Source organism: Muntiacus reevesi, chromosome 10 (assembly GCF_963930625.1).
Source record: "Muntiacus reevesi chromosome 10, mMunRee1.1, whole genome shotgun sequence".
NCBI classification, from domain to species: Eukaryota; Metazoa; Chordata; class Mammalia; order Artiodactyla; family Cervidae; genus Muntiacus; species Muntiacus reevesi.
The window spans coordinates 57,931,372-57,956,821 of NC_089258.1; the positions used below are offsets into that span (position 1 = coordinate 57,931,372).

General features: G+C 43.3%; 1 protein-coding gene across 2 annotated transcripts in view; it reads left to right on the forward strand.

The window, feature by feature from the left end:
• The first annotated feature begins 12,814 nt into the window (after window positions 1-12,814).
• FAM149A (family with sequence similarity 149 member A) overlaps window positions 12,815-25,450 on the forward strand; it is a 41,894-nt gene continuing 29,258 nt past the window's right edge. The window contains exon 1 of one of the 2 annotated variants that reach the window (XM_065947555.1): window positions 12,815-13,588. In XM_065947555.1, the coding sequence (XP_065803627.1) occupies window positions 12,879-13,588 (710 nt within the window). In that variant the 5' untranslated portion in view covers window positions 12,815-12,878. The remainder of the gene's footprint in view (window positions 13,589-25,450) is intronic. The other variant, XM_065947554.1, reaches the window with a different exon arrangement.

Sequence of the window (25,450 nt, forward strand, 5' to 3'; positions counted from 1 at the left end):
CAGAATGTCATGTAAACCATTCACCCCAACTCCTTCCCGGTTTCACTTTCAGAACAGAATCCAGATGAATCAACAACATGGAGTTTGAAATAAATCTAGGTATTGAGATTTAAAAGTGACACCTTTTAAGCTGCAGTAAGTAGGTGCAACCCATTTGTGAGAAGGAGAGGTTTTCAACGCCATTTACTTAACAGTGTTTGCTTTTTTGAATGTCTACCTTGGATTATTTGTAAAAGGGTCTCAGTAAGTGATGGCCATCCTGAGAAAATGTAAAGATGTTCCAAATCAAGAGCTCAAAATATGTTTCTTGCCAACCCTAGAGACAGTGGGCATCAGAGATCTTTTGGGTGTGGTGAAAATGTCCTGAAATTGGATTGTGGTTAGTGATTGCATAACATTGTAAATATACTAAAAATCACTGAATCATACACTTAAGACAGGTGAATTTTTGGTATGAAAATTAAACATTAATATAGCTATTTAAAAATTGTATTCATTGAAGAGCTAGCTACATGTGCCTGTCCTTAGTCACTAAGTCGTGTCTGACTCTTTGGGACCCCATGGAGTGTAGGGTTCTCTGTCCATGGGATTCTCCAGGCAAGAATGCTGGAGTGGATTGACCTTTCCTTCTCCAGTATGTGCCTAACCTTGTGGGATACAGTTGGGTCTGAGATGCACTGTAGAAAGCGGGGCAGTAGGAGCTGAAGTAGGAAGGGATGCTCAGAGATGGACCTGGCCAAGGAAGGATTTTGGTGAGTGACGAGGAAGATGGCAGAATGAACTGTAAGATGGAAGGGAAGGAGGGAGACATGGCTTGTTGCTGGAAGATAGTCAGGGTACGCAGAGGATGGAACCATGTTGCGGAGGGCATAGCAGAAGAGCTTAGGTTTAAGGGGTTAGGTATTTTGTGTTTGTTTTGGTTTTGCTTGTTTCTCATATTTATTTATTTATGTAGCTATGCCTGGTCTAAGTTGCAGCACACAGGGTTTTTGGTTGTGGCATCTGGGCATCTGGTTCCCTGAGCAGGGATGGAACCTGGGTCCCCTGCATGGGGTACTCAGTGTCTTAGCCACTGAACCACCAGGGAAGTACTTAAGGTATTTTGAAGTTGCAACTTGGTGGATTTCTATTGGGAAAATGAGAAATTATCATAAAATTCCCTCTTGGGGTCTGTGACTTCGATTTACATGACACCTGGTTGAACAGAGGAGCATAACTTGTAACTTCTCAGTCCACACAAGCCTACTCTCACATAACACAAGGGGATTTGAAGTGTTTTTTTCTGATAAATATATAAATCTGTATTAAAATAGCAAAGAATGATAATCAATTGATCACTAGTTACTAAGTATACCAGGTGATATGTCAGCCATTCTTAGCTCTTGCAACCAAGCTTCAATCCATATTACTGTTCAGGGGAAAAACTGGTTCTGTGACTTTCCCCCCACCAGCTTAACAAACAGTCACGAGGGAGGGGTCACAGCACTTTTCAGTGATGGAAAACTTTTCTAGTTCTGGGTGAGAATTCCTGGGAAACCCGTTCTGAATTCTTAGCTCACTTTTATCTTAAGTAGTTCCCCAGAAAACAGACTCCTGGAGGGAGATTAACTGAAGCAGGTATCAAGTTAAAAAATATTCACAACCTAAAAGTTGAGTTGTGTTTTATTCGGCGGGAATTTTTAGAACTTCAAGCCTGGGAGGCAGCACCTCAAGTAACCCCAAGAGATCTGCTCCAAGGAGGCGAAGGGAGGAGCCAGGTTTCAGAGAAGTTTTACAACAAAGACTGGGTAGTCTGAACGTCAAAAGATACTTGTTAATTAAAGAAAATCAGATATCCCAAGTTAAGAAATTTAGGACTTTTCCATACATGGGCTTCCCAGGTAGCTCAGTAGTAAAGAATCTGCCTGCCAACCAGGAGACCAGGGTTTGCTCCCTGGGTTGGGAAGATCCCCTGGGGAAGGAAGTGGCAACCCACAATAGTTATCTTGCCTGGGAAATTTCGTGGACAGAGGAGCTAGCAGGTCTACAGTCCATGTGGTTGCAGAGTCAGACATGACTGAATGATTAAATAGCATGCATGGGAAGATGCAAATGTCTTGGATCACTGAAATCATTCCTTTGATATGCACCTCAGCTATCTAGGGCCAGTATCTCCTCTAAAGAGACCTAACCCTTGACTCGAACCTGACCTAACCCTTGAAACTTACAAGCTTCCTAACTGTGCCTCCTCCGTAGGCTGAGTTATAGAACTTTATCTTATATCAAGTACTCTTGGATAGGAAGGGCTCAGGCTCCTAAACGCCAGGAATGCCTGGGAGGAGTCACAGGAGGGAACGACCTTAGGACCCATTGTTACTGATGCAAGCATCTGTACAAACTCAACGCCCTGGTAGAAGAAAGGGCTTTGTCTTGGCTGTGGCCTCAGAGGAGGGCTCTCAGATCAGAGACTTTTCTCCATTCTACTTGTTTGCTGAAGATAACCCTTCGGTGCAAGGGGATTTAAAGAGCTGTTCTGCTGGGGTTGTTTTGGTGTGAAGCAGCCTTGACTGGGATAAACACTGGGTCAAATGAGATCGTCCTTCCTCAGAGAGACCCGGTTACCTAAGCAGTGGTGAGAAACAGAGGATCCCTCTAGACTTTCTGATAACAGTGATTCTGCAGCCTCTCCTGATGTAACTTATCTCTGGCGGCTCACGACATTCCCTGGCCTCAAAGGGGGTGTGCTCCCAAGATCAATCCTCGCCTAGAAGGGAGAGGAACACCCCTGCCCACCACCAGATCCACACTTAACGAGGGGGCACCAGGCGAGTTCTGGACAGGATAGCAGAGTCTACAGAGAGAAGGTGGTATTTCAGGAATAGTCCAGGGCTGAGGTTAGGAAACAGAAGTTCTGGTTAATCTTTCGAGTAGGTTCTTTTTATCATTTATTCTTATTTATTTATGTACTTGGGGCTGGGTCATCATTGCTTTCTCTAGTTGTGGCGAGCGGGGGCTACTCTCTAGCTCCAGTGTGCAGGCTTCTCATTGCAGTGGCTTCCCTTGTTGCAGAGCTCAGGCTCTAGATGCACAGGCTTCAGTAGTTGTGATCCACAGGTTTAGTTGCCCATGGCATGCGGGATCTTCCCGGACCAGGGATTGAACCTGTGTCCCCTGCATTGGCTGGCAGATTCTCAATCACTGGCCCAACTAGGAAGTCCCTTAGCCCATTTTAGAAATTGGGTTACTGGGCTTTTTTTTTTTTTTTTGCTATTGAATTGTAGTTCCTTATATATTTTAGAAATTAATTTCCCGAAGTTTCTAAAACCAGTTTTAATGTGTGGTGGTGTGGGTGAGTTCTCATACAACCAAGCAGCCGTCTGACACAAGCTGGGTGTCCTGTAACTCAACTCAATTCTGACACTATCTACCTGGAGAGAGCGTCAGACCCCAAAGGTTGAGGGGTCAGTCCTACAAGACTGCCACCCCAACTTCACACAAAATCACACCAAAGTCATCACCTGATTGGATCAGAGTTCCCAGTACCAACTCCTTGGGTTCCATTAATTTGCTAGAGTGGCTTGCAGAACTCAGAGAAATATTTTACTTACTAGATTACCAGTTTATTATAAAAGGATATAACTCAGGAACAGGCAGACGGAAAAGATGCCTAGGGAAAGGTATGGGGAAAGAGTGTGGAGTTTCCGTGCTCTCCTGGAGCTCAGCCACTCTCCCTGAATCTACAGGTGTTTGCCAACCCAGAAGCCCTCTAACCCTCATACTTTGGGGGTTTTATGGAGGTTTCATTACATGCGCAAGATTGATTAAATCGTTGATCACTGCTGACTGATTTCAGTGTCCCCTCCTCCCCAGAAGATGGGGGTGGGACTGAAATTTCCAAACCTCTAATCAGATGCTCAGCTCTGCTGGCACCCAGCCCCCATCCTTAGGTTCTTCCCATGTCACCTCATTAAGTTAAAGCCAGTTGTGGTGGAAAGTGACTTTTCACCAGTTGTGGTGAAAAGTGAAGACACCAGCTTTACTTTCATGGCTCTGAAGTGTTTCAGGAACTGAGATCAAGAAACCAAATATTACAACAAAAGTTGCTCGCATTGCTCTTCTCACTGAAAGAATTTCAAGGGTTTTAGCTCTGTGCCAGAAATGAACAAAGGTCAAACACATATTATAGATCACAGTATCACAACCTGTCATCAGATGTACGGCTTACACATGTTTTCTCCCATTCTGTAGGTTGCTGTTTACTCTTTCCATTGTATTCGTTGCTGTGCAGAAGCTGTTTAGTTTGGTACAGTCCCACTCATCCATTTTTGCTTCTGTTGCTTGTGCTTTGGGGGTCATATCTGTGAAATCATTGCCAATACCAAGGTCTGAAGGTTTTCCCCTGTATTCTCGTCTAGTAGGTTTACAGTTTCAGGTCTTATGTTTGAGTTTTTCATCCATTTGAGTTGATTATTATGTATGGTGTAAGATGAGGCCAACAGGTATATGGATAGATACTCAGCATCAGGGAATTGCAAATCAAAGCCACAATTGATATCATCTCACATCTGTTGAAATGGATTTTATTGAAAAACCAAAAGACAGCACATGTTGGAGAAACTGTGGAGAAACTTCCATGTGGAGAAACTGGAACCCTTGCACACTGGTGCAGTTGCTATGGAAAATAATACGGAGATTCCTCAAAAAACTGCAAGTATCAAACGATCCTGCTTCTGGGTATTTATCCTGTAAAACATTAATAAACAGAGACCAGAAGAGGGCGCTCTCATACCCTTGAGGATAGCTGAGCCAAACAGGAAGAAGAAAGACTTCTTTCCTGGCAAGGACTCAGCCAATGAAAAGTCAGGGACTATGTTTATTACAGCTTTCCTTACTTTGCTGGGTTTTTTCCTCCCTAGAAAGATGGCCCCCTTTTCTTGCTGTGTGGGAACTTGCCCATGGCTCACCCTGGTTATGGACCCCAATTGCAATTCTATGCTGACCTCAAATTAGTTCATTTTTGCTGGAGAAATATCTGGCATTTGTTTCAGGTCAGCAGTCCAAGAGTTAACGTCAGGATCTCAAAGAGATATTAGCAGATTCATTACAGCACAATAGTCAAAGGCACAAATGTGCAAACAACCTAATTGTATATTATTATAATCTATTATTATCTAAGGTATGTATGTGTGTGTACCCAGTCACTTCAGTCCTGTCTGACTTTTTGCAACCCTATGGATTATAGCCTGTAGGGCTCCTCTGAACATGGGATTCTCCAGGCAAGAATACTGGAGTTGGCTGCCATGCCCTCCTCCAGGGGAATCTTCCTGATCCAGTGATCAAACCCTCATCTCTTGTGTCTCCTATATTGCAGGCCAATTCTTTACCACTGAGCCACCTGGGAAGCCCTAATCTAATGTGTGTGTGTGTGTGTGTGTGTGTGTGTATTTTATATATATATGTATATATATATATAATATTATTATATATATAATTATTTTTATAATATTTATAAGCCTCTTAAAGGAAAATTTATTTCTATGCAGCTTGGACAGTAATTAACACACTATGACATTTTGTCAATGCTATATAAGAAATTACCTTTAAAAAAAAAGGAAAAAAAAAAAAAAAAGGAGATGTTGGAACTTCCCTGGTGGTCCAGTGGTTAAGACTCCAAGCGTCCAACGCAGGGCCCTCAGAGTCCATTCCTGGTTGGGGAACTAAGATCCCACATGCCGTGTGACATTGCCAAATTAAAAAATAAATAAATAAAATATTCAAAACTTTCCTTGAACTCACCTTTCTGTGGCTCCCTTCTTAATCTTTCACTTTTCATTTTGTGCTCATTGGCCACAGGGCTTTAAGCAACCAGGGAAAGCTTATGGCCAGTTACCATAACGACAAAGAAATGACCACTGGAGGAGTCCAAAGAGAGAAGGTCCTTGACTGTATTCCTGGAAAATTGATGAGTCAGTCCCCAACAGTGCTGTCGTTTTTGAAAACTGTTTAAATTTATCATATGAATTATCTCTGTGCTTTTTAAAGCTAGTTTTCCTCACAGTGGCCTTTTCTTGCTGTACTTTAAAAGTCAGAACTATAAGCATCGTGTCCTTTATAATATACTGAACTTTAAACATTTGAAGTGTTATAAGTCAAAGGTAAGGATATTTTATACCCATCGTGCTTTGTATACCACTCCAAAATGTGTGACACTGGCATAAGGGTCCTTTTGAGCTGATGGCAATTGAGAAAAAGGACAACCAGGATGAGCAATCTGCATCCCTATCCCCACCACCACCATCTGCATGAAAGCAGAACAGAAATTCTCATGTGAAGGTGAACCCCCACCCCCACCCCACCGTCTGCATGAAAGCAGAATAGAAACCCCCATGTGAAGGCGAACCACCACCCCCCCCCACCCACCCCCACCCCAAACCTCCCGAACCAGGAACAGGAAGAGATAAGATGGTACCATGGAAAGGTCGACATTAACAAACCTCACTAAGCGGCCGTGTCTTCCATTACTTTCCTCGTGTTTTTACTGTCCCACACTTTGCTGTCCCTAGGAATGTGAAGTCCTCTTCCCTTGTCTTCTTGATCTCAAGTCATTCCAGCCTGCAGCGGCTTGAAGCAGGATTTTGATTCTTGAGCAGAGATGGAATGAGGTCTCGGAGTGAGAGTGCTGACCGGGGGGTCAGTGACAAGGCCCCTGGCCCATCAGCTTTGTGGAAATGAATTCCCACAATGCAACGGAAAGCAGTGAAACAAGCCAAGTGTTTGTTAGGAGGAACAAGAGTGCCCGTGAGCAGGCCCACGGGCAGAGGCAGAGAGTCATGCCTTCATGGTCTTTGAATCTCTTACATGGGGCGTTTCTTCTGGGTTTCCTCTGACCAGTCACCTTGCTTTGCCTAGCTGAGTCTGTGTTTGCTTTAGCTCAGGGTCCTCCCATCTGGGCGTGCATCTCTTAGCCAAGATGGATTCCAGGGAAGAGGCCTGTGGGTAGGTTGGCATCAGCACCCTCTTTTTGACCTCCACCGAGCCTTTCTATACAAGTGTAGTCAGGAAGCTCTCCTTGACCTTGAGAATGAAGAATATGTGGTCCCTATCTCTTATCTGGGCAGGGCTCAGCATCTCCTCTTATTCTCCTACTATTGTCTTCATCTTGGAGTGTATGTCCACAGGGGATGAACTCCAGCTGAAAACCTCTGCTACAGGTAACTTTCCTCCTCTGGATCAGTATGTGTTTTATAATCCCAGCCAGTGGTTCAATCTGTTCCAGTGTCAACTGCCATGTGCTCTACAGTTGTGAATTTTTTGTACATAAGTATTTGTTACAAATATTTTATCAGATGCTTTCAATTTCTCTTGCTGGTGCATTATCTTGGCCGGTGTTACAGAAAAATAGTACAAATATTATTTCCTTACTGGGAAGCTTCTTAACTTTACTCTTGTTAATCTTTCTTTTGTCAATCTTTTATTTAGGGCCCAGCCAATGAACCTAAAATGTAGACAGAAAAATAGTTTTCTTCCTCTTCTACAGTTGCAAATTATTTTTAGAGAATTGTTAACCAGTTCTTCAGTTTCCTCTCTATTCCTCTTTTGGAGCATCTTGGTTTGTGAAATGTTTTTCATGAAGAGTCAGGGATTTTTACTCTTCTTTTCCCCCCCAGCAATTACCTTGGTTCTGCAAATATTTTCAGCTTTCAATTTATCAGTATTTTGCAAGACTGACAAGTGTTATGGAACAGAAGTTCACGTGATGAATGAATGCACAGTGAGGCCAAACAATTTGAATGGGCAGAGTTTGGAGCAGAGTGAGGTTTACTGAATGGCCAAGCAAGGAGAACGAGTGGCTAATGTTCAAAAAATCTCAAAGTCCTCAATGGTTTTCAGTGAAATGTTTTTATAGGCTTAGGGTGAGGGCTACAGGGTGTGTGACTTTCTTCTCTTTGGTTGTTGGCGAGATAAAAGAGATGTTCCAGGACTCAGCAGGAAGTTACCATCCTCCACGCGGGTGGAGACCTTAGTTCTTTCAGAACTCAAAGATATGGGTTTGTCTGTCCTTTGAGGAGGAGCCTGGACCCTGCTTTAATTACCGCACTATTGTTTCTTTCTTTTTTTTTTTTTTGCACTATTGTTTCTTGATTGTTCCTCCTTTGTTTCCAAATTCCTTCACTTCCTTGATTCAGTTCAGTTCAGTTCACTTCAGTCATGCCTGACTCTTTGGGACCCCATGGACTGCAGCACGCCAGGCCTCTCTGTCCACCACCAACTCCTGGAGCTTGCTCAAACTCAAGTCCATTGAGTCAGTGATGCCATCCAACTAGCTCATCCTCTGTTTTCCCTCTCTCCCACCTTCAGTCTTTCCCAGCATCAGGGTCTCTTCCAATGAGTCGATTCTTCACATCAGATGGCCAAAGTACTGGAGCTTCAGCTTCAACACCAGTCCTTCCAATGAACACCCAGAACTGATTTCCTTTAGGATGGACTGGTTGGATCTCCTTGCTGTCCAAGGGACTCTCAAGAGTCTTCTCCAACACCACAGGTCAAAACATCAGTTCTTTGGCGCTCAGCTTTCTTCACAGTCTGACTCTCACATCCATACATGACTACTGGTAAAACGATAGCTTTGACTAGAGGGAACTTTGTTGGCAAAATAATGTCTCTGCTTTTTAATATGCTGTCTAGGTTGGTCATAACTTTTCCTCCAAGGAGCAAGCATCTTTTAATTTCATGGCTGCAGTCACCATCTACAGTGATTTTGGAGCCCAAAAAAATAGTCTGTCACTGTTTCCACTGTCTCCCCATCTATTTCCTTGATTAGCAGGGGCTTGAATTTGCCCTTTGGAACTCTGTTAAGTTCTAGGAGACTGAAGAAACCTTTCCCTACAAACACAGAAAGGATTTATACCCAGGGGACTCCACAGGTTCTTGCTCCCTTTCCTTAGTCTTGTGCACAGTTATTACGTGCTAAAACTGAAGCTTTATACCGAATCAAACTCTCAGGTACAAGGCTGCTATGCACCTCCCAGTTCTCTTTAAGCACAAACTTGGACTTGCAGGCCCTTGAAGTGGACAGAGACCTGCTGGTGAGACCTAAAGCCTTGAGCCCAGCAGCCCCACCGCCTGCACGGATTTCCTGTGCTCCGCTGGAGGGCGATGCAGCTGCAGGCACTGCCGCCTGAGTCCTGGGCTTCATCCGTGTTGAGATAAAGAGGATCCTTTGGGTGTAACTTGGCATCACATGTGACGAAAAACCATCTACTGAGAGCTTACCCTGTGGGATCATATCACATCCCAAGCATGTGTCAATGTAACTCTTCAAGTCCCATTATTTGAGATAGGAACCATCATCACCCTGGGATTACAGTTGGGGAAACTAAGGGACAGAGAGCCATGGGTATTGGCCAGTAGCAGAGACAGTGTGAACCTAGGAAGTCCAGCCCCAAAGGCTTCCATACCGTACCGTCACCACCCAGGTGCTAAGCTAAATATTTGTCGAATCAACACATGCCTTTCCTTGCCCAGTTGTTTAGTTGTTTCTTTTATAAAATCAGATTCGACAGTATTTTTCTTGATAGAATCTTGACCTTGGAATCATGCTGAGATGATATAAATCCCTAAACAGATTAATTCCTCAGGTTGTTTTAACTTTCAGGTTTCCAAAACATAATATCTCTACATAGCAACATGGTCATCACTGCCTAATACTTTCTCAGTGATGTAGCCAAGCATCATTATACACATCAGAAAACCAAATAATTAAACAATTTAAGCAGGGGAATTTTATCACATAAAACACAGCTTTGGCATTTGAAATAAAGTCTATCCAAAATCAACACTGGCAAAATTATAAAGGATGATTCGCTGCATTTACTCTCATTTCCTTACTCTGCCTGAGTCAGACCATCATGGTACATCACCTGGGGCTCATGTTTTGAGAATGACATGCTACTGGTAATTAACAGAAAAGCCAGGTAGGCTCTAACATCTGTCTGAAAGACTGTTGACAGATGAACAATGGGTATAAAAGACCTAGCATCTTGTGTAGAATTGTTAATCGTGTTTGCAATTATCCGTCATTTTCAAAGGACCTTCAAACAAAAGGATCAATCATTTATCCATTGTGCCTTCTTCATGAAGCTGGCTGAACAGAAGCTTCTTACATCCACTGTTTAAACCACAATGATATTTTTTTCTGTCCTTTTTATATTTTCTGTCATCCTCCCTGTAGATTTCTTTTAGACAACTATGATAATTATTTTAATCTGTAGTCAGCTTTTTAGAGCAAATACACCCACTGAAGCCTTTCATAGAGGTACCAGAAAGATCTTATGAAGCATCCCAAGTATTAATTACCACCCCAATAGTGTATTTGTTCCCTAGGGCTGTTATAACAAAGTGTCACAAACCAGGTGATTTTGTTTTTAATATTTATTAATTTTGGCTGCGTCAGGTCTTAGTTGCCGCATGTGGGATCTTTGCACTGCGGTGCATGGACTCTCTGTGGCGCGTGGGCTCAGTAGTTGCATGGGCTCCAGAGCACGTGGGCCCCAGCAGTTGCAGCACATGGGCTTAGGTGTTCTGTGGCATGCGGGATCCTAACTCCTCAACCAGGGACTGATCCCATATACCCTGGTGGCTCCGCTGGTAAAGAATTCGCCTGCAACATGGGAGACCTGGGTTCGATCCCTGGGTTGGGAAGATCGCCTGAAGAAGGGAAAGGCTACCCACTCCAGTATTCTGGCCTGGAGAATTCCATGGACTGCATAGCCCATGGGATCACAAAGAGTGGGACACAACTGAGCGACTTTCACTTTCACCCTTCATAGCAGCAGCAGCTGGACCCTGGACCACCAGGGAAGTCCTACAAACTGGGTGATTTAAAAGGACAGAAATGTTTCCTATTACAGTTTCAGAAACTAGAAGTCTGGTAACAGATGCCAGCGGAGCCAAGCCCCCTCTGAAACCTGTAGGGAAGGATCTTCCTTGCCTCTTCCTAACTGCCGGGGGCTGGCCTTCAAAGATTGACACCCCTGGGTTTATAGCTGCCTCATTCCAACCTCTGCCTCTGCCATTACATGATGTTCTCTTTCTTTGTTTATGTTCAGAGATCTCTCTTCTTAAGGGTATTGGATTAGAGCCCATGCTAATGAATGTGTCTTATGTTGATTTTATCTGTAAAGATCCTATTGATATCTCCAGATAAGGTTACATACACACACTGAGAGTTAGGACTATATCATATCTTCGTGGGAATCACAGTTCAGCCCATAATAGGGGGTACCTGCAAACACACCTCAGAGACAAACTACCTTCAACGCTGGGACTTGAAAGAGTAGGAACTTTTCTGTTGGCCTTATTAACAGTATCTCTGTATTTAAAGCAGTCTTCCCAGGTGGCTCAGTGGTAAAGAATCTGCCTGCCAGTGCAGGAGATGCGAATTCGATCCCTGGGTGGGGAAGATCCCTTGAAAAGAAAAGGGCAACCCACTCCAGTATTCTTGCCTGGGAAATCCTATGGATAGAGGAGCCTGGCGGGCTACATCCATGGGGTCGCAAAAGAGTTGGACACGACTTTGCAGCTATACAACAATAATAACATGTACGTTAAAAAAAGGCCTGTGCAATAATGGAAGTGGTTAGTAATAAAAGCATAGAAATAGCTAGAGAGCTAAAGACAGGTGGGTGAATTCCCTGCTGTCCATGGAGAAGGGTGATTTGCTCCTATGTTACTGCCCTCCGTATATGAAATATATATCATATATATGACTTACTCCCCTTACTTTGATTCTGTGATCAACTTAATTTGACCTTAACAGGAATTCCTCTCCTAGGGAAAAAAGCAGACAGCACTGCAGCTGTTATTACTTAACACATCTGAGTTGGATTTACACATCAGTATTTTATGAGTTAAGTTACTGGGGCTCCATCCTAAGAGGTTGCTCAGCTATGAAGGTCCTGGGCCTGTAAAATCAGAAACCCAGAGAGGTGGCAGCAAAGTGCAGCTCCCAAGGAACTGGCTGAGTTGAATCAAGCTTCACTCAGCAATGACCCTTTTTGCTGACTCTCCCTTCAAGTTCCATTACATGTGTTCAGAATCAATTCGATGATTAGGGGCCTAAACCCTGAAAGCTCATACTTTAGAAATGATCTGAATACATCTTCTTATTAACCTTCCCTCCTGTCAGAGAGCTGGCCATGGTTCATTTTGGCCTTTGATTGGCTAAGTCCCAGATTTTTTGGAATCAGGGTTATAGTTCCCAGGTTTGTGTTCAAACTTCGTTATCACTTAGCCCAGAGTTCTGCGAATCTGGTGAAGCTCTAAGGGGTGATGGAGAAATTGGAGAGTGTTCCTTTAAGGCGAGGGTCAAGGAAGGAGACCCAGGTGTCTACTGTAGACGCAGCCCCAGGCTGCAGTCTGGGGCCCAATTAGCTGTGAGCTAAGCCGGGTTTTTGTTTAGCTTAGCAACCGCCCGCGCCGTCCCGGGGGCCCGTCGGGGTCTCTGCGGCGGCAGGAGGCACGGGTCTGAGTCCTCTGCCCGCGGTGGCGCTGGCGGCTGCAGGAGTCGCCCCCGGTGGGCACCGGGACCCCTGCCCTCGGGGTCTCTCAGCAGCGCTCGGGCAGAGAAGGGACTGCTGACCGCAGCCGGCGGCCGACCCGGCGTCGAGGAGTCGCGGGGCCGAGCGCCCGGAGGGTTTCCTCCGCGAGCAGAGAGCATCAGAGGCCCTCGGGGTGAGCCACTAGAGGGGACCCCACGGGCCCCGCCGCGCCCCGCCACCCCGGCCCAGGGCCGCCTCGTCCCGAGCCCTGCGGGCGGCGGTGGATGGAGCCCTGCAGGCCGGCTCCGCGTGGACTTGAGGTTCGGGCCACAGCCAGGACTGCGTTTCTAGGGCCAGGACATGAAGGTCGCGGTGTTGGACCTTGGGTCTCTCTTTGCCAAAATCTTCAAGACCTCGACGGCGCCCCCTGCGGCCCCCTCGCCGGTCGCCTCCTCCAGCCCCTCGCGAGGCGCTGCTGCCGCGGGGTCCGCGGGCTCCCGCCCCGGCACCTCGCTCAGCGCGGCCCGGACCGTGACCGTTCTCCCGGCCCTGGCCCCCGACTCCCCGTCCAGCTCTCGGGGGCCCTCGGTCCTGCTGCAGCCGACGCCCGCCACGCTCCATCCCCTGCTCGCCGCCCCGCACGCCCGAGTCTCCGTCGCCGGCCGCCCGGCACAGGCGCTGGGGACTCCTGCTTCGCTGCCGAGTAGCCCGGGAGCAGCCAAAGTCCGGTGCTCGCCCCCGCCCCTGTCCTTGGCTCTGCCGCCCGCCCCCTCCAGCGGCGGCCGTAGCTCGGCAGGCTCCCCCGCCCACCTGGTGGTCGTGGCGCGGCCGCCCCCGGGCCCCGGCGCGGTCTGGGAGGCCTATCCGTCCGTCGGGGGCTCGGCGGGCAGCAGCAGCAGCAGTGTGACCGCGAGCCCGCGGAACCCTCGCCTCCCCGGCCCCGGGGAGAGGGAGCCCAGCGCTCGGGTGCCCCCTGGGCCTGGCCCCGGCCCCAAGACCCTGTTCTTCGCTTTGCCGGACATCGGCGAGGAGTGGGCCTCGGACAGCGACTCGGAGGACGGCCGGCGAGGGTGAGTAGCCCCCCTGGGGCCAGGAAGGTCCTTCTGGGGACCCCACCCCTCCACCTGCCACAGCCACCTTGCTGGGCGCCTGGTTACAGAACGACGCTGTTTGCCATCACTTCCACTAACTCCCCTGGATCACCCTCCTCGCACTTTTCTCGGGTCCTGATTCCTTGGCTTTCTGTTCTTTTCAAATACAGGCTGTGACAGGCTTGTGCTCAGCTTTCTGGGAGATAATCCTCTGGTGTTTACCATCAGAGAGGGAGGGACGATGAAACCGGCTTGCAGGAAAGGAGGGCAACATTTTGTTTCTTTTCTCGCTGAAGCTTTCCCTCTTAGATCATTTGAGAGTCTGGTTTCCTTAAGGACTTAGAAAGGAGCCTTTGAGTCCTTCTCTCAGATGCAGGATTAACATATGCAGGTAACCCAATGCCTATGCCTACACTGGCAGCTCTCATTTTAATGGTGAGACTCATGTCTCCCTCTTTTTCAAGGATCAGCGCCAATTCTCATCCCTAAGTGTGATTTTTTTTTTTTTTTTTTTGGTATGAGCCATGGAGTTAATTTATGTATGCATAACATCATCTGACACAAATGGATTTGTTATATCTTGTATCCTAGAGCTCCTGCATTCTTGCCATGAGACCTTGAGATACTCCGGAAACACTGACTGACTTCATGGGGACCTTTCAGTGGGAATTGGGAGACACTTCCCTCAACACACAAACTCACATGCATTCCTCTTGTAAAATGTGGATGTCAAAAGTCAGGCAAATTTTATTTTATTAGTGAGCAGAAGATATAGCTATTCTTAAGTGTGTATAAAGATTTTCAGCTTTCTGAATGTCACAAAAGGATACAGTCAAGGGCAAATATAGTGAAACGGTCAAGCACAAACCAGGAAGTCCTGTTCCTGGATGCAGATTTCTCCCTTGTAGTCTAGTGAAGGAAGAACGGTCAGGCCTGATAGCAGAAAAGCTTTTCTCTGCCCACAAAAATGGACTGGAAAACTTTGGCATTAAGACTGATTCTAAGTCATTCAGAATTCAAATACCTATTTTCACAAAGTTGTGTGACACTCATCTCAGTGTTAAAATAAACAGTTAAGTAGTAAGTTGTTTCTTTTCACTTAAATTATTGTATTATGAAATAGATGAATTAACTGATTTTTCCCCCTAAAGGAAAATCAGTTGCATTTGGATGAATGGCTAGAATCCCTGGAGGAGGGCATGGCAACCCACTCCAGTGGTCTTGCCTGGAGAATCCTCACAGACAGAAGAGCCTGCCGGGCTATAGTCCATAGGGTCACAAAGAGTCGGGCAGAAGCAACTGAGCATGCATGCATGCAAGTGGCTAGAATATGCATGCCTAAAGAATTAGACCTTTGTTATTGGCTACTGGTCCTTAATATTTATGCAATTAATGTTTTATGAGCAACCAGATATACACACTGATCTTGAACTCTAGTCTTAGTCCTTTTCCAGCAGGCACTGAAACATTCAGTAGGGCCAGTGAAAGCACTAGCGTGGTTTTCTTTCTTGAACTTTAGTCTATGTTGCTGCTGCTGCTAAGTCGCTTCAGTCGTGTCCGACTCTGTGCAACCCCATAGACGGCAGCCCACCAGGCTCCCCCGTCCCTGGGATTCTCCAGGCAAGAACACTGGAGTGGGTTGCCATTTCCTTCTCCAATGCATGAAAGTAAAAAGTGAAAGTGAAGTCGCTCAGTCCTGCCTGACTCCTAGCGACCCCATGGACTGCAGCCCACCAGGCTCCTCTGTCCATGGGATTTTCCAGGCAAGAGTACTGGAGTGGGGTGCCATTGCCTTCTCTGTTAGTCTATGTTAGCATTGTCCAAAAATGCTCAATGGGTACTTTATGAATAACACTGTATTTGGCACTATTTACAGTATGCTAATCTGCATTAGCAGAGATATCCAATTGTCCTGAAAGGGCAGACACTAAATTTTATAAAATTGCTTTGAGGAATAATAGGCACAGATACATGTGTTCAAGGATCTTCCTATTTATGCTTGTTTGTTCCTTCTGTGGGACACCCTACAACACTTTATTTCATTAGTTGTTTTTTTCTTTTTCATACCTCATTTCTTTTTTTAATCATGAAATTTACAAAGGGACAAGGGGGAAGAAAGAAAGAAAGAAATTTTTCTTTTGCTCTTACAGACCTTTTACATCTTGAAATGTACTTTTTTCTCTCCTGGACATCTGGGGTGACTATAACACTGAATAAGAAAACCTTCTTCGACAATGGATTTAAATTGCACAACAATTTTCACCTTATCTATTTGTTTTCAGATAGCTGCTGTTAATCATTAACCCACTTAACTAATAATAGAACCATATATTTGGTTTTCTTAAGCCAGGTCTGTGAAGAGTGGAAGGTGGTTAGAGTAGGAATAAGAGAGGGAAGGGGAGAAAAAGCATAACTAAAGAGAATGTAGATACATGTCAAACAAATGTGAAGAAAATCTTGGGAAACAGTTAACCTAATTTTAAAACCACCACTAATTTACAAAGAAAAGTCCTCATTCACAATTTATATTTTTTGGAAGATCTATGCATCTTACCTTTGACCTGATTCTGTTCTTGGCCTTTATTAAAATTAAAAATACTGAAATTAATTTCAATGGGGGCATATGCAAACTTTCTTTCAATTCAGAGCATTTTTCTTTTTCACGAAGGTGCTGTGTATTAGCATGAGTTTTGATCTCTGATTCGTAGATTAAACGAATGACTAGCCCACGGAAGAGGGTTTGCTCTTTCCAGTGACAGGTTTAAACCAGAGGCAGAGGAACTGAGTTGTCTCCTTTGCCCCACTCTCCCACACCCCCGGGTGTGGGCGCCAGCACTTGTCAACTTCACCTTCAATTCCCTGTGTCTTTCCTATATACATTGTCCCTCCTTCACACTGGTTTCCCATCTCCCCATCCGTCATCACTATCTCCTTTTGCATTTCTGATTTGATCTATACAATCATCACCTTGTAAAAGAACTTATTCTTTCTTTGTCCGTGAATAGAAGAACATCTATCAGTAGATAAGATAGGCAGATAGAGAATTGTTGTTTGTGAAGATTGGTAGATTTAAACTTCATGTGGTTGGAAAGTATTTCTATCTTAAGTTATTGCTGATAACATATAATCATTGCTTTTGTGAGTGGTTGAGTTCCCTTGTTAAAGTCTTGTAAGTGTGGAAATATCACAATTGCCTCTGGGGCACATGTGAACTTGACTGCCAATGAAAAAGAATGCAGGGATTTAATGTGAGTCCAGAGCTGGGGTGACACTTCAGGACTCAGGCAGGAATCGAATGAGTTGAATTCCAATCTCAAACTACTTACTCACTGTGTAATTCTGGGCAAGTTCTTCAGTTTCCATCTTGATAAAATGGAGATAATAATGATGCTTTTCTCATACAGATGTTCCAAAAATTCATTGAAATAATATTTTAAGTGCCTAACATAGAGAAATGTGTATAACCCTGGTGGCTCAGATAGTAAAGAATCCACCTGCAATGTGGGAAACCTGGGTTCCATCCCTGAGTTGGGAAGATCCCCTGGAGGAAGGCGTGGCAACCCACTCTAGTATTCTTGCCTGGGGAAGTCCATGGACAGAGGAGCCTGGTGGGCTACAGCCCATGGGGTTGCAAAGAATCAGACACGACTGAGTGACTAAGCGCATCTGATTCTTATCTACTTGGCACAGAAGCGAAAATAGAAAAGTATGTTTCATTGAAGAATACATTCCAGGAGAAGAAAAGAGTGACAAAAATTCATTTATATTTTACCATCTTGACTGTAATAAATGGAATCTTTTAGTGCAGTTATTAAGCAGGACAAATAAGAGTACACTCTAATCTTTCATCATTTCCCTGTGAAACTTACAGAAAATAAAGGCTGCTTTAATTAGTATTACTACTGTTTGCTGTGCAGTATCTAGAAGAAAATGTATTTGCCACCCGGGGATCAAACTTTTAATATTTAGAGACACTGCAGAGTAACCAGTAGCCTCATAAATCAAATCGTTCATGGCCAATACTTCATATAGCTCTGGCCACTCCTACTCAGTGATGTGTTCTTTATATGCACATCATACCTTTTTTAAACTACAAACTCTTTGTCCTGTGACATTTAAGATAGCATACATCCACAAAAGGCATTTAATAAATATTTATTAAATGAATAAATTAAAATATTTTCATTACAAAATCCACTTTCATATGTCCCTAATCTTTATAAAACTCCAGAGGAAATGTAAATGTACTTATGTCTTTTTAAATAATTATTTATTTATGGCTGTGCTGTGTCTTTGTTGCTGCTCAGGCTTTTCTCTAGGTGCAGGGAGCATGGACTTCTCATTGCAGTGGCTTCTCTTGTGGAGCAGGAGGCTGTGGGCACACAGGCTTCAGTGGGTGCAGCGTTTAGGCTTGGTAAATGCTAAGCCTAAATGCTAAGCCAGTGGACCAGTTGTGGCCCACTGGCTTAGTTGACCCATGGCATGTGGGATCTTCCCGAACCAGGGATTGAACCAGTGTCCCCTATACTGCAAAGCGGATTCTTAACCACTAGAGAGCCAAGGAAGCCCTCTTTAAAAAAAAAAAAAAAAGTATTTATTTGACTGTGCTGAGTCTTAATTGTGGCGTGTAGGAGCAGTATCTTTGCTGTGGCATGTAGGATCTGGTTTCCTGACCAGGGATGGAATGCAGGCCCTCTGTGTTGGGAGCTTGGAGTCTGAGCCACTGGCCACCAGGGAAGTCCCTAAATGTCCTTCTTTAAGGATAATTGTCCTGGGCCTTTCTGTTCCGTTGTCTTGGAGTTTTCCCAGAGTTGGTAATGCTTTCTGCTGGGACTTTGCATTCCCATAGGGATGAATGGTGAGCTCAGTAGACAGTTGTCATTTGACTATTACTTTCTATTACAGTCAGATGACCATACATTTCATTAAAAAAATAGTAATGAACCTGACTTGTGCATTCATGTCTCACATTTGCTTAAACCCAGGAAAAGAATTTTGTTCTTAATGTCTTATTCAATAGGGTTTTAAGCTTTAAATTATCTTCTTTTCTTTATTACTTTGAAGGTTCAAAAACTGAACTTGAGCTATTATGTTCTTCTGCTATGTATTTAAAAAACACATATCGAACGTTTTCTAATGTAATAGCTAATCTGTGTATGTTAGCAGTTACCGGTTACCACTCCATGATAAGTACAGAAAGTAAGAACAAATTCCTGGTGGTCCAGTGGTTAGGACTCTTCTTCCAGGGAAGGGGGCATTCGTTTGATTCTTGGTCAGGGAACTAAGATCCTGAGTGCCATGGGGTGTGGCAAAAATATAAATAAATAAACATTTTTAAAAGGACATAAAATTCCTTACCAAATTATATTATATGAAAAATAATAACCTTTGAAAAAAGAGAGAGAATAAATGTTTAGAAAAGTTTTTAGCAATTGACAGTAACTTTTTGTCTATTGACTGATAAAATTTTTGGACTTTGTGTTTTGCGCATCTTTTTTTCCGTTTTGCTTTCTAATAATTTATTTTTATGATACTTAAAAGTTATAACATCCACAATGAATAGGAAAAGAAAATGTGATAGACACATTAGTCCTTGGGGTTGCAAAGAGTCAGACGCAACTTAGTGACTAAACATGTAACACACGTTAGCTTGAGAAGCACTGAAGCAGACTTGACTTAAACACTTGTAAACCACAATGAACAGCAAATTTCAGGACACCAAGAGGGAAAAAAACAGCCAGATGACCACACTAGTATTTTACTCTTCCTAAAATATAGAGCTAAGCAGTGTTTGAACAGTCTCCTCTGATTAAAGAAGAAAGTCTTTAAATGATTGTTCAAATAATCTAGAGTCAAGAATATACTCTAGTCACAATGCCTTTGGGAGCCCTGCCTGTGGGGATATAACCTGTGGCCAGAAGGAGGAGGTTTCTCACACTTAATGCTTTCTTTTTCTTTTTCTTTTTTTTTAAAGTTTTACACCAATGCTGTATCCCATCAGAGCTCATTCACAGCCCTTGATGGCAGTTGTTTCTCTATATGGCATAACTTGCAAGTACAGATAATGTGGGGTTTTTTTTGTTTGTTTTTAAAGGAACTTTTTTTTTCATTTATTTTTATTAGTTGGAGGCTAATTACTTTACAATATTGTAGTGGTTTTTGTCATACATTGACATGAATTAGCCATGGATTTACATGTGTTCCCCATCCTGATCCCCCCTCCCACTTCCCTTTCTACCCAAGGAAATTTACAGACATGACGTGCTTTCTTCTCTTATTGCCAATCTGTAGTCTCTTTGGAAGAATCCCTGACTTACCACTAATAAATGATCAGATGTATTAATCCCTTCTGAATTGCATAGGAGGGAATCATGTCCCATAGGAGGGAATCCTATGACCCATTAAGTTTATTTAAGTTTAATTTTAAGTTTAATTTACATTTGAAACTCACTTTCTTCCCCTGGTGGAAATGAAAACCCAGTTACCTGGGATTGCTCTTATCTTTATCTTAGACTTGAGCCTCATTCTGGGGCTTACGTAAGACCAGGACATTCATCAGTGGGGAAGGAGCCCACTTGTTCTTTAATAACCTCTGTTACTTCTGAATCCACTGAGCTGTCCGTAAGTTTGTCCTTCTTAATAACCCAGGTCTCATGCCCTTATCCACAAAGGCCCTTCCAGCTAGGGGTCTCTCCCCTTAATTCTGTGCTACTTCTGGGAGGCCCCAGGGGGGCAGCCCACTGCTCTCACACCAGCATTCTCCATCACAGGACTTCCAGGAGGTGCCAACCCCCACCACACAGCCTTCCCTGGGTTTCTGCCAGCCCACCTAGGTTGTGTACGGGGATCAGCGCCCTCTGATCCCTTACCTCTTAACACCATCGGTCAGCCTCTGTCGCCCCCGAGGTCTGCATTTTATGCTCCTAGATCAGTTTCCTGAAGGACATCCTCTAGGAACTCCCTGGTGCTGAAAGGCTGATTCAGAGCTCCACTGGCCCATGGGAATAAGAAAAGAAGCACTTTTCCAATGATGGGCTGGATAGATTTCCGCCCTCATTAGCTTCCTGGCTGGGCACCTTCCTTATAGTACAGTGTTTCACTGTTTTAATGCATTAGTTTTGTGACTGTTTCTCAAATATGTATTATTCTATGAAGCCAAGGTTCTTAGAATAATAACTAGCATTTCCTTGTCTACCGGGTATCAAATGCTGTGTGCATATTCTATAGTCATTATCATGAATTCCCAGAACAAATACACAAGGAAGGAATTTTATTTCCATTTATATATGAAGAAATTGAGGTTCAGAAAGGATTATAAATGGTCTCATTCAGATGGTTAATGTGTGGAAATGAAAGATTCAAATTCAGGCAGTCAATGTTTTATCACCCAAGCTTACATGTAGCCAAATTTTTTTTAAAGAATTAAGATGGTAATAAGGATTAAAATCTACTTCTAAGGAAATCAGTAGCATTTTTTCTGGAGCAAACTGACTCTAAGAGATTGTTCTCTTTCCAATGAAAATTAGTTTGAAAATAAAAATCATGTTAATAAGTAATCTAAAATTATCTTTCTCGACACGTGCACCCCAATGTTCATCACAGCACTGTTTATAATAGCTAGGACATGGAAGCAACCTAGATGCCCATCAGCAGACGAATGGATAAGGAAGCTGTGGTACATATATACCATGGAATATTACTCAGCCGTTAAAAAGAATTCATTTGAATCAGTTCTAATGAGATGGATGAAACTGGAGCCCATTATACAGAGTGAAGTAAGCCAGAAAGATAAAGAACATTACAGCATACTAACACATATATATGGAATTTAGAAAGATGGTAATGATAACCCTATATGCAAAACAGAAAAAGAAACACAGAAGTACAGAACAGACTTTTGAACTCTGTGGGAGAAGGTGAGGGTGGGATGTTTCAAAAGAACAGCATGTTTATTATCTATGGTGAAACAGATCACCAGCCCAGGTGGGATGCATGAGTCAAGTGCTCGGGCCTGGTGGGCTGGGAGGACCCAGAGGAGTCGGGTGGAGAGGGAGGTGGGAGGGGGGATTGGGATGGGGAATACGTGTAACTGTATGGCTGATTCATATCAATGTATGACAAAACCCACTGAAAAATAAAAAAATTTAAAAATTAAAAAAAATAAATAAAATAAAATTATCTTTCTCAAAATAATATTCCTAGTAATACTATAAGGAGACAAAAATTAAAGTGTACTTTTGTCCACTTTGAGGCACAGATAGCAAATGGCTTTTATTATAAAGCTAGAATTTCTTTAAAGCATTTCCTTTCTTTAAAGCAAAACTATTGTCCATCTCTCTTTTACTTTATTATGTATGCGTTTCTCATAAATTATTTTGTGTATATTTAATAGTAAGTCAAATATTTGTACAAGTAAGGCAGATAATTAGCAAGCATTGTCTTACTGGGGAAAAAATAACAGGAGAAGCAATTAGATATGCCTTTGCTAAGGGGAAAAGGTACACATTAGCATTTTCTTAATTAGCTGTTTCACTTAAAGGTTTAGAAGAAGCTTTATATTAATAATTAAATATTGACAACTGTAAAGATATGTGAATGGAGGTGAAAGGGATAGTCTTCATAAAACTCTATTTGTTAATTTCTAATTTAATTTTTGGCTGCACCATCCAGCCTTGCAGGGTCTTAGTTCCCCTACCAAGAATTAAACCCAGGCCCTCTACAGTAGAGCGCAGGGTCCTAACCGCTGGACCACCTGGGGATTCCCTACTCTATTTTTTAAAATGTTAATTAGTGATAAAATTAGTCCTGAATTTCTTGGTTCAGATTTCACACAACTGAGACTGAGGTGAAGGACGATGATTTTAGGTGAGATGTGAGTAAGAAAAAATTGTCCTCTTACTTACAAAACAGACTCAGAGACTTCGAGAACAGGCTTACATTTGCAAGGGATTGGGGGGAGGAAGGGAGCTTGAGATGGACTTGTACAGGCTGTTTTATTTACAATGGATAACCAGCCAAGACCTACAGTATAGTACAGGGAACTCTTCTCAATGTTATGCAGAAACCTGAATAGGATGGGTGTTGGGGGAGAATGGATACATGTGTATGTATGGCTGAGTCCCTTCCATGTTCACCTGAAACTATCACAACATTATTAATCAGCTATACCCCAATGTAAAGAGTTGACATTAATGGATGTAATAGGCAGTTGACTAAAATAAAAGCAAAGCAAGAAAAAAAAAGTTAAAAAGAAATTTTTCTCCATAGAACATTTGTATAGTAGTTTTATCAACAGTAACTCAGCTTAGTGTTATAAAAAATAAAAACAACACAACCCTCTGTGGGACACCTTACTACACAATACCTTTTTTTTTCCCTTCTTATAATGAGGAAAATGTGCTTTTACCTTTATTTTCGCCAAGGACTGGCCTGTGCTTAATGGAAACGTGTCTTAATGTTTCAGAACTCGTGATTTTTGTGAATTCAAAGTCAATATGAAATTCAGTTTAGGAATGGAACACTTTTCTTTACCATTTAATGTATTTAATGTGGCTCTTTTGCTTAACATGGACACTTTGAGTTTAGCACCGCGTGTGTGTGTGAACTCCAAATACACATAAGCCATCTACCTGTCCCTGTTGGAAACCTCTGTTTTTGCCTCAAACTGATTACAAAGCCCCAGGCAACCTTGTTTTCACCATTAAGTAACAATGAATTGTTCTTGCATTAAAGAATTGCAGGAGGGCCGGGGGACTTCCCTGGTAGTCCACTGATTAATCCTCGGAGCTGCCAGTGCAGGGAGTGAGGGTTCGATCCCTGGTCAGGGAACTAAGATCCCTCACGCCATTCAGTGTGGCCAAAAGATTAAAAAAAAAAATTAGGGATAAAATGTGTATTTTACTGAAGGTTCCCTGGGGGAGATGAATGGAGATTTGTATCACACGTTGTACAACGTTTCAGTGCAAAAATTTCCTTCATTCTACTCCCAGCAGTGACAAGCTAGGTTGTTTTAGGAAAACTACCACCTGAGTGCATCTAGAAGAGCTGGACAATAAACTTTAAAGAACCACTGAAGCTTTGGTGAACTGGAAATAGACCAGCCTCATAGGAACTGAAACCCAGCTTTAAATCCTCTTAATTCCTGATTGGATTTAGATGATTTGAATTCGCTGGAGCTCCTAGCTCTGTCTGCTGTAAGAACCAAATTTAATCCCTTCTGTATTTAAGATGTTAGCAACAACTGTATATTGTTCATCAAAGACACAGTTTATATATAAGAGTACAGACATGTTGAATATAAATGTTTATGGGTGAAGAGTTTGTACATGCAATTTCTAATGAAAAGAAATACACACTTAGTATTTCCACAGCAGATAAATAGTAATCTTAATCATCTGACAAATTATGCTGGTACAATATCATTTTCCAGTTTAGACTGCTTTTTAATAGAGGGTTACCTTTTCTATACAAAAAGGTAGTCACCTTTGAGGCTTGTTGTGAGGTTTGGGAGGAAGGTATGTAGGTCCCTGACCCTAATTACCCGCCAAGGTGAAAGTACCATCCATGGAGGGAGTCAGTGAGGTGACACGTTGTGTTGGGTGCGCAGACTAGATATTGTTCCCTGAGACAGTGGTTTCTGATCTAACCAGGTTCCATATCTGTGGTGGTGGTGGTAGTTGGGTCACTAAGTCAAGTCCGACTCTTGCGACCCTGTGGACTGTAGCCCACCAGGCTCCTCTGTCCACGGGATTTCCCCAAGAATACTGGAGTGGGTTGCCATTTCCTTCTCCAGGGGATCTTCCCAACCCAGGAATCGAACCTGGGTCTCCTGCATTTCAGGCAGATGATTTACTGACTGAGCTATGAGGGAAGCCTATATCTGTACTATAATGAAAATTCACTGTATCTTGCAAAAGCATTGTTGTTCAGTCACTCAGCCACGTCCCACTCTTTGTGACCCAATGGACTGCAGCATGCTAGGCTTCCATGTCCTTCAGTATGTTCCGGGGTTTGCTCAAACTCATGTCCATTGAGTCGATGATGCCAATCCATCTATCTCAACCTCTGTCGTCCCCTTCTCCCCCTGCCTTCAGTCTTTCCCAGTGTCAAGATCTTTTACAGTGGGTCAGCTCTTTCCATCAGGTGGCCAAAGTATTGGAGCTTCAGCTTTAGTATCACTCCTTCCAATGAATATTCAGGGTTGATTTTCTTTAGGATTAACTGGTTTGATCTCCTTGCAGTCTAAGGGACTCTCAAGAGTCTTCTCCAACACCACAGTTCAAAAGCATCAGTTCTTTGGTGCTCAGCCTTCTTCATGGTCCAACTCCCACATCCATACATGACTCCTGGAAAAATCATTGCTTTGACTAGACAGACCTTTGTCGGCAAAGTAATTTTTCTGCTTTTTAATACGCTGTCTACATTTGTCATAGCTTTTCTTCCAAGGAGCAAGTGTCTTTTAATTTCATGGCTGCAGTCACCATTTGCAGTTATTTTGGAGCCCAAGAAAATAAAGTCTGTCACTGTTTCCATTGTGTCCCGATCTATTTACCATAAAGTGATGGGACCAGATGCCATGATCTTAGTTTTTGGAATGTTGAGTTATAAGCCAGCCTTTTCACTCTCCTCATTCACCTTCATTCAAGAGGCTCTTTAGTTCCTGTTTGCTTCTGCCACTGGTGGTATCATCAGCATATCTGAGGTTATTGATATTTTGCCTAGCAATCTTGATTCCAGCTTGTGCTTATTCCAGCCCAGCATTTTGCATGATGTATCCTGCATATAAATTAAATAAGCAAGGTGACAATATACAGCCTTGGTGCACTCCTTTCCCAATTTTGA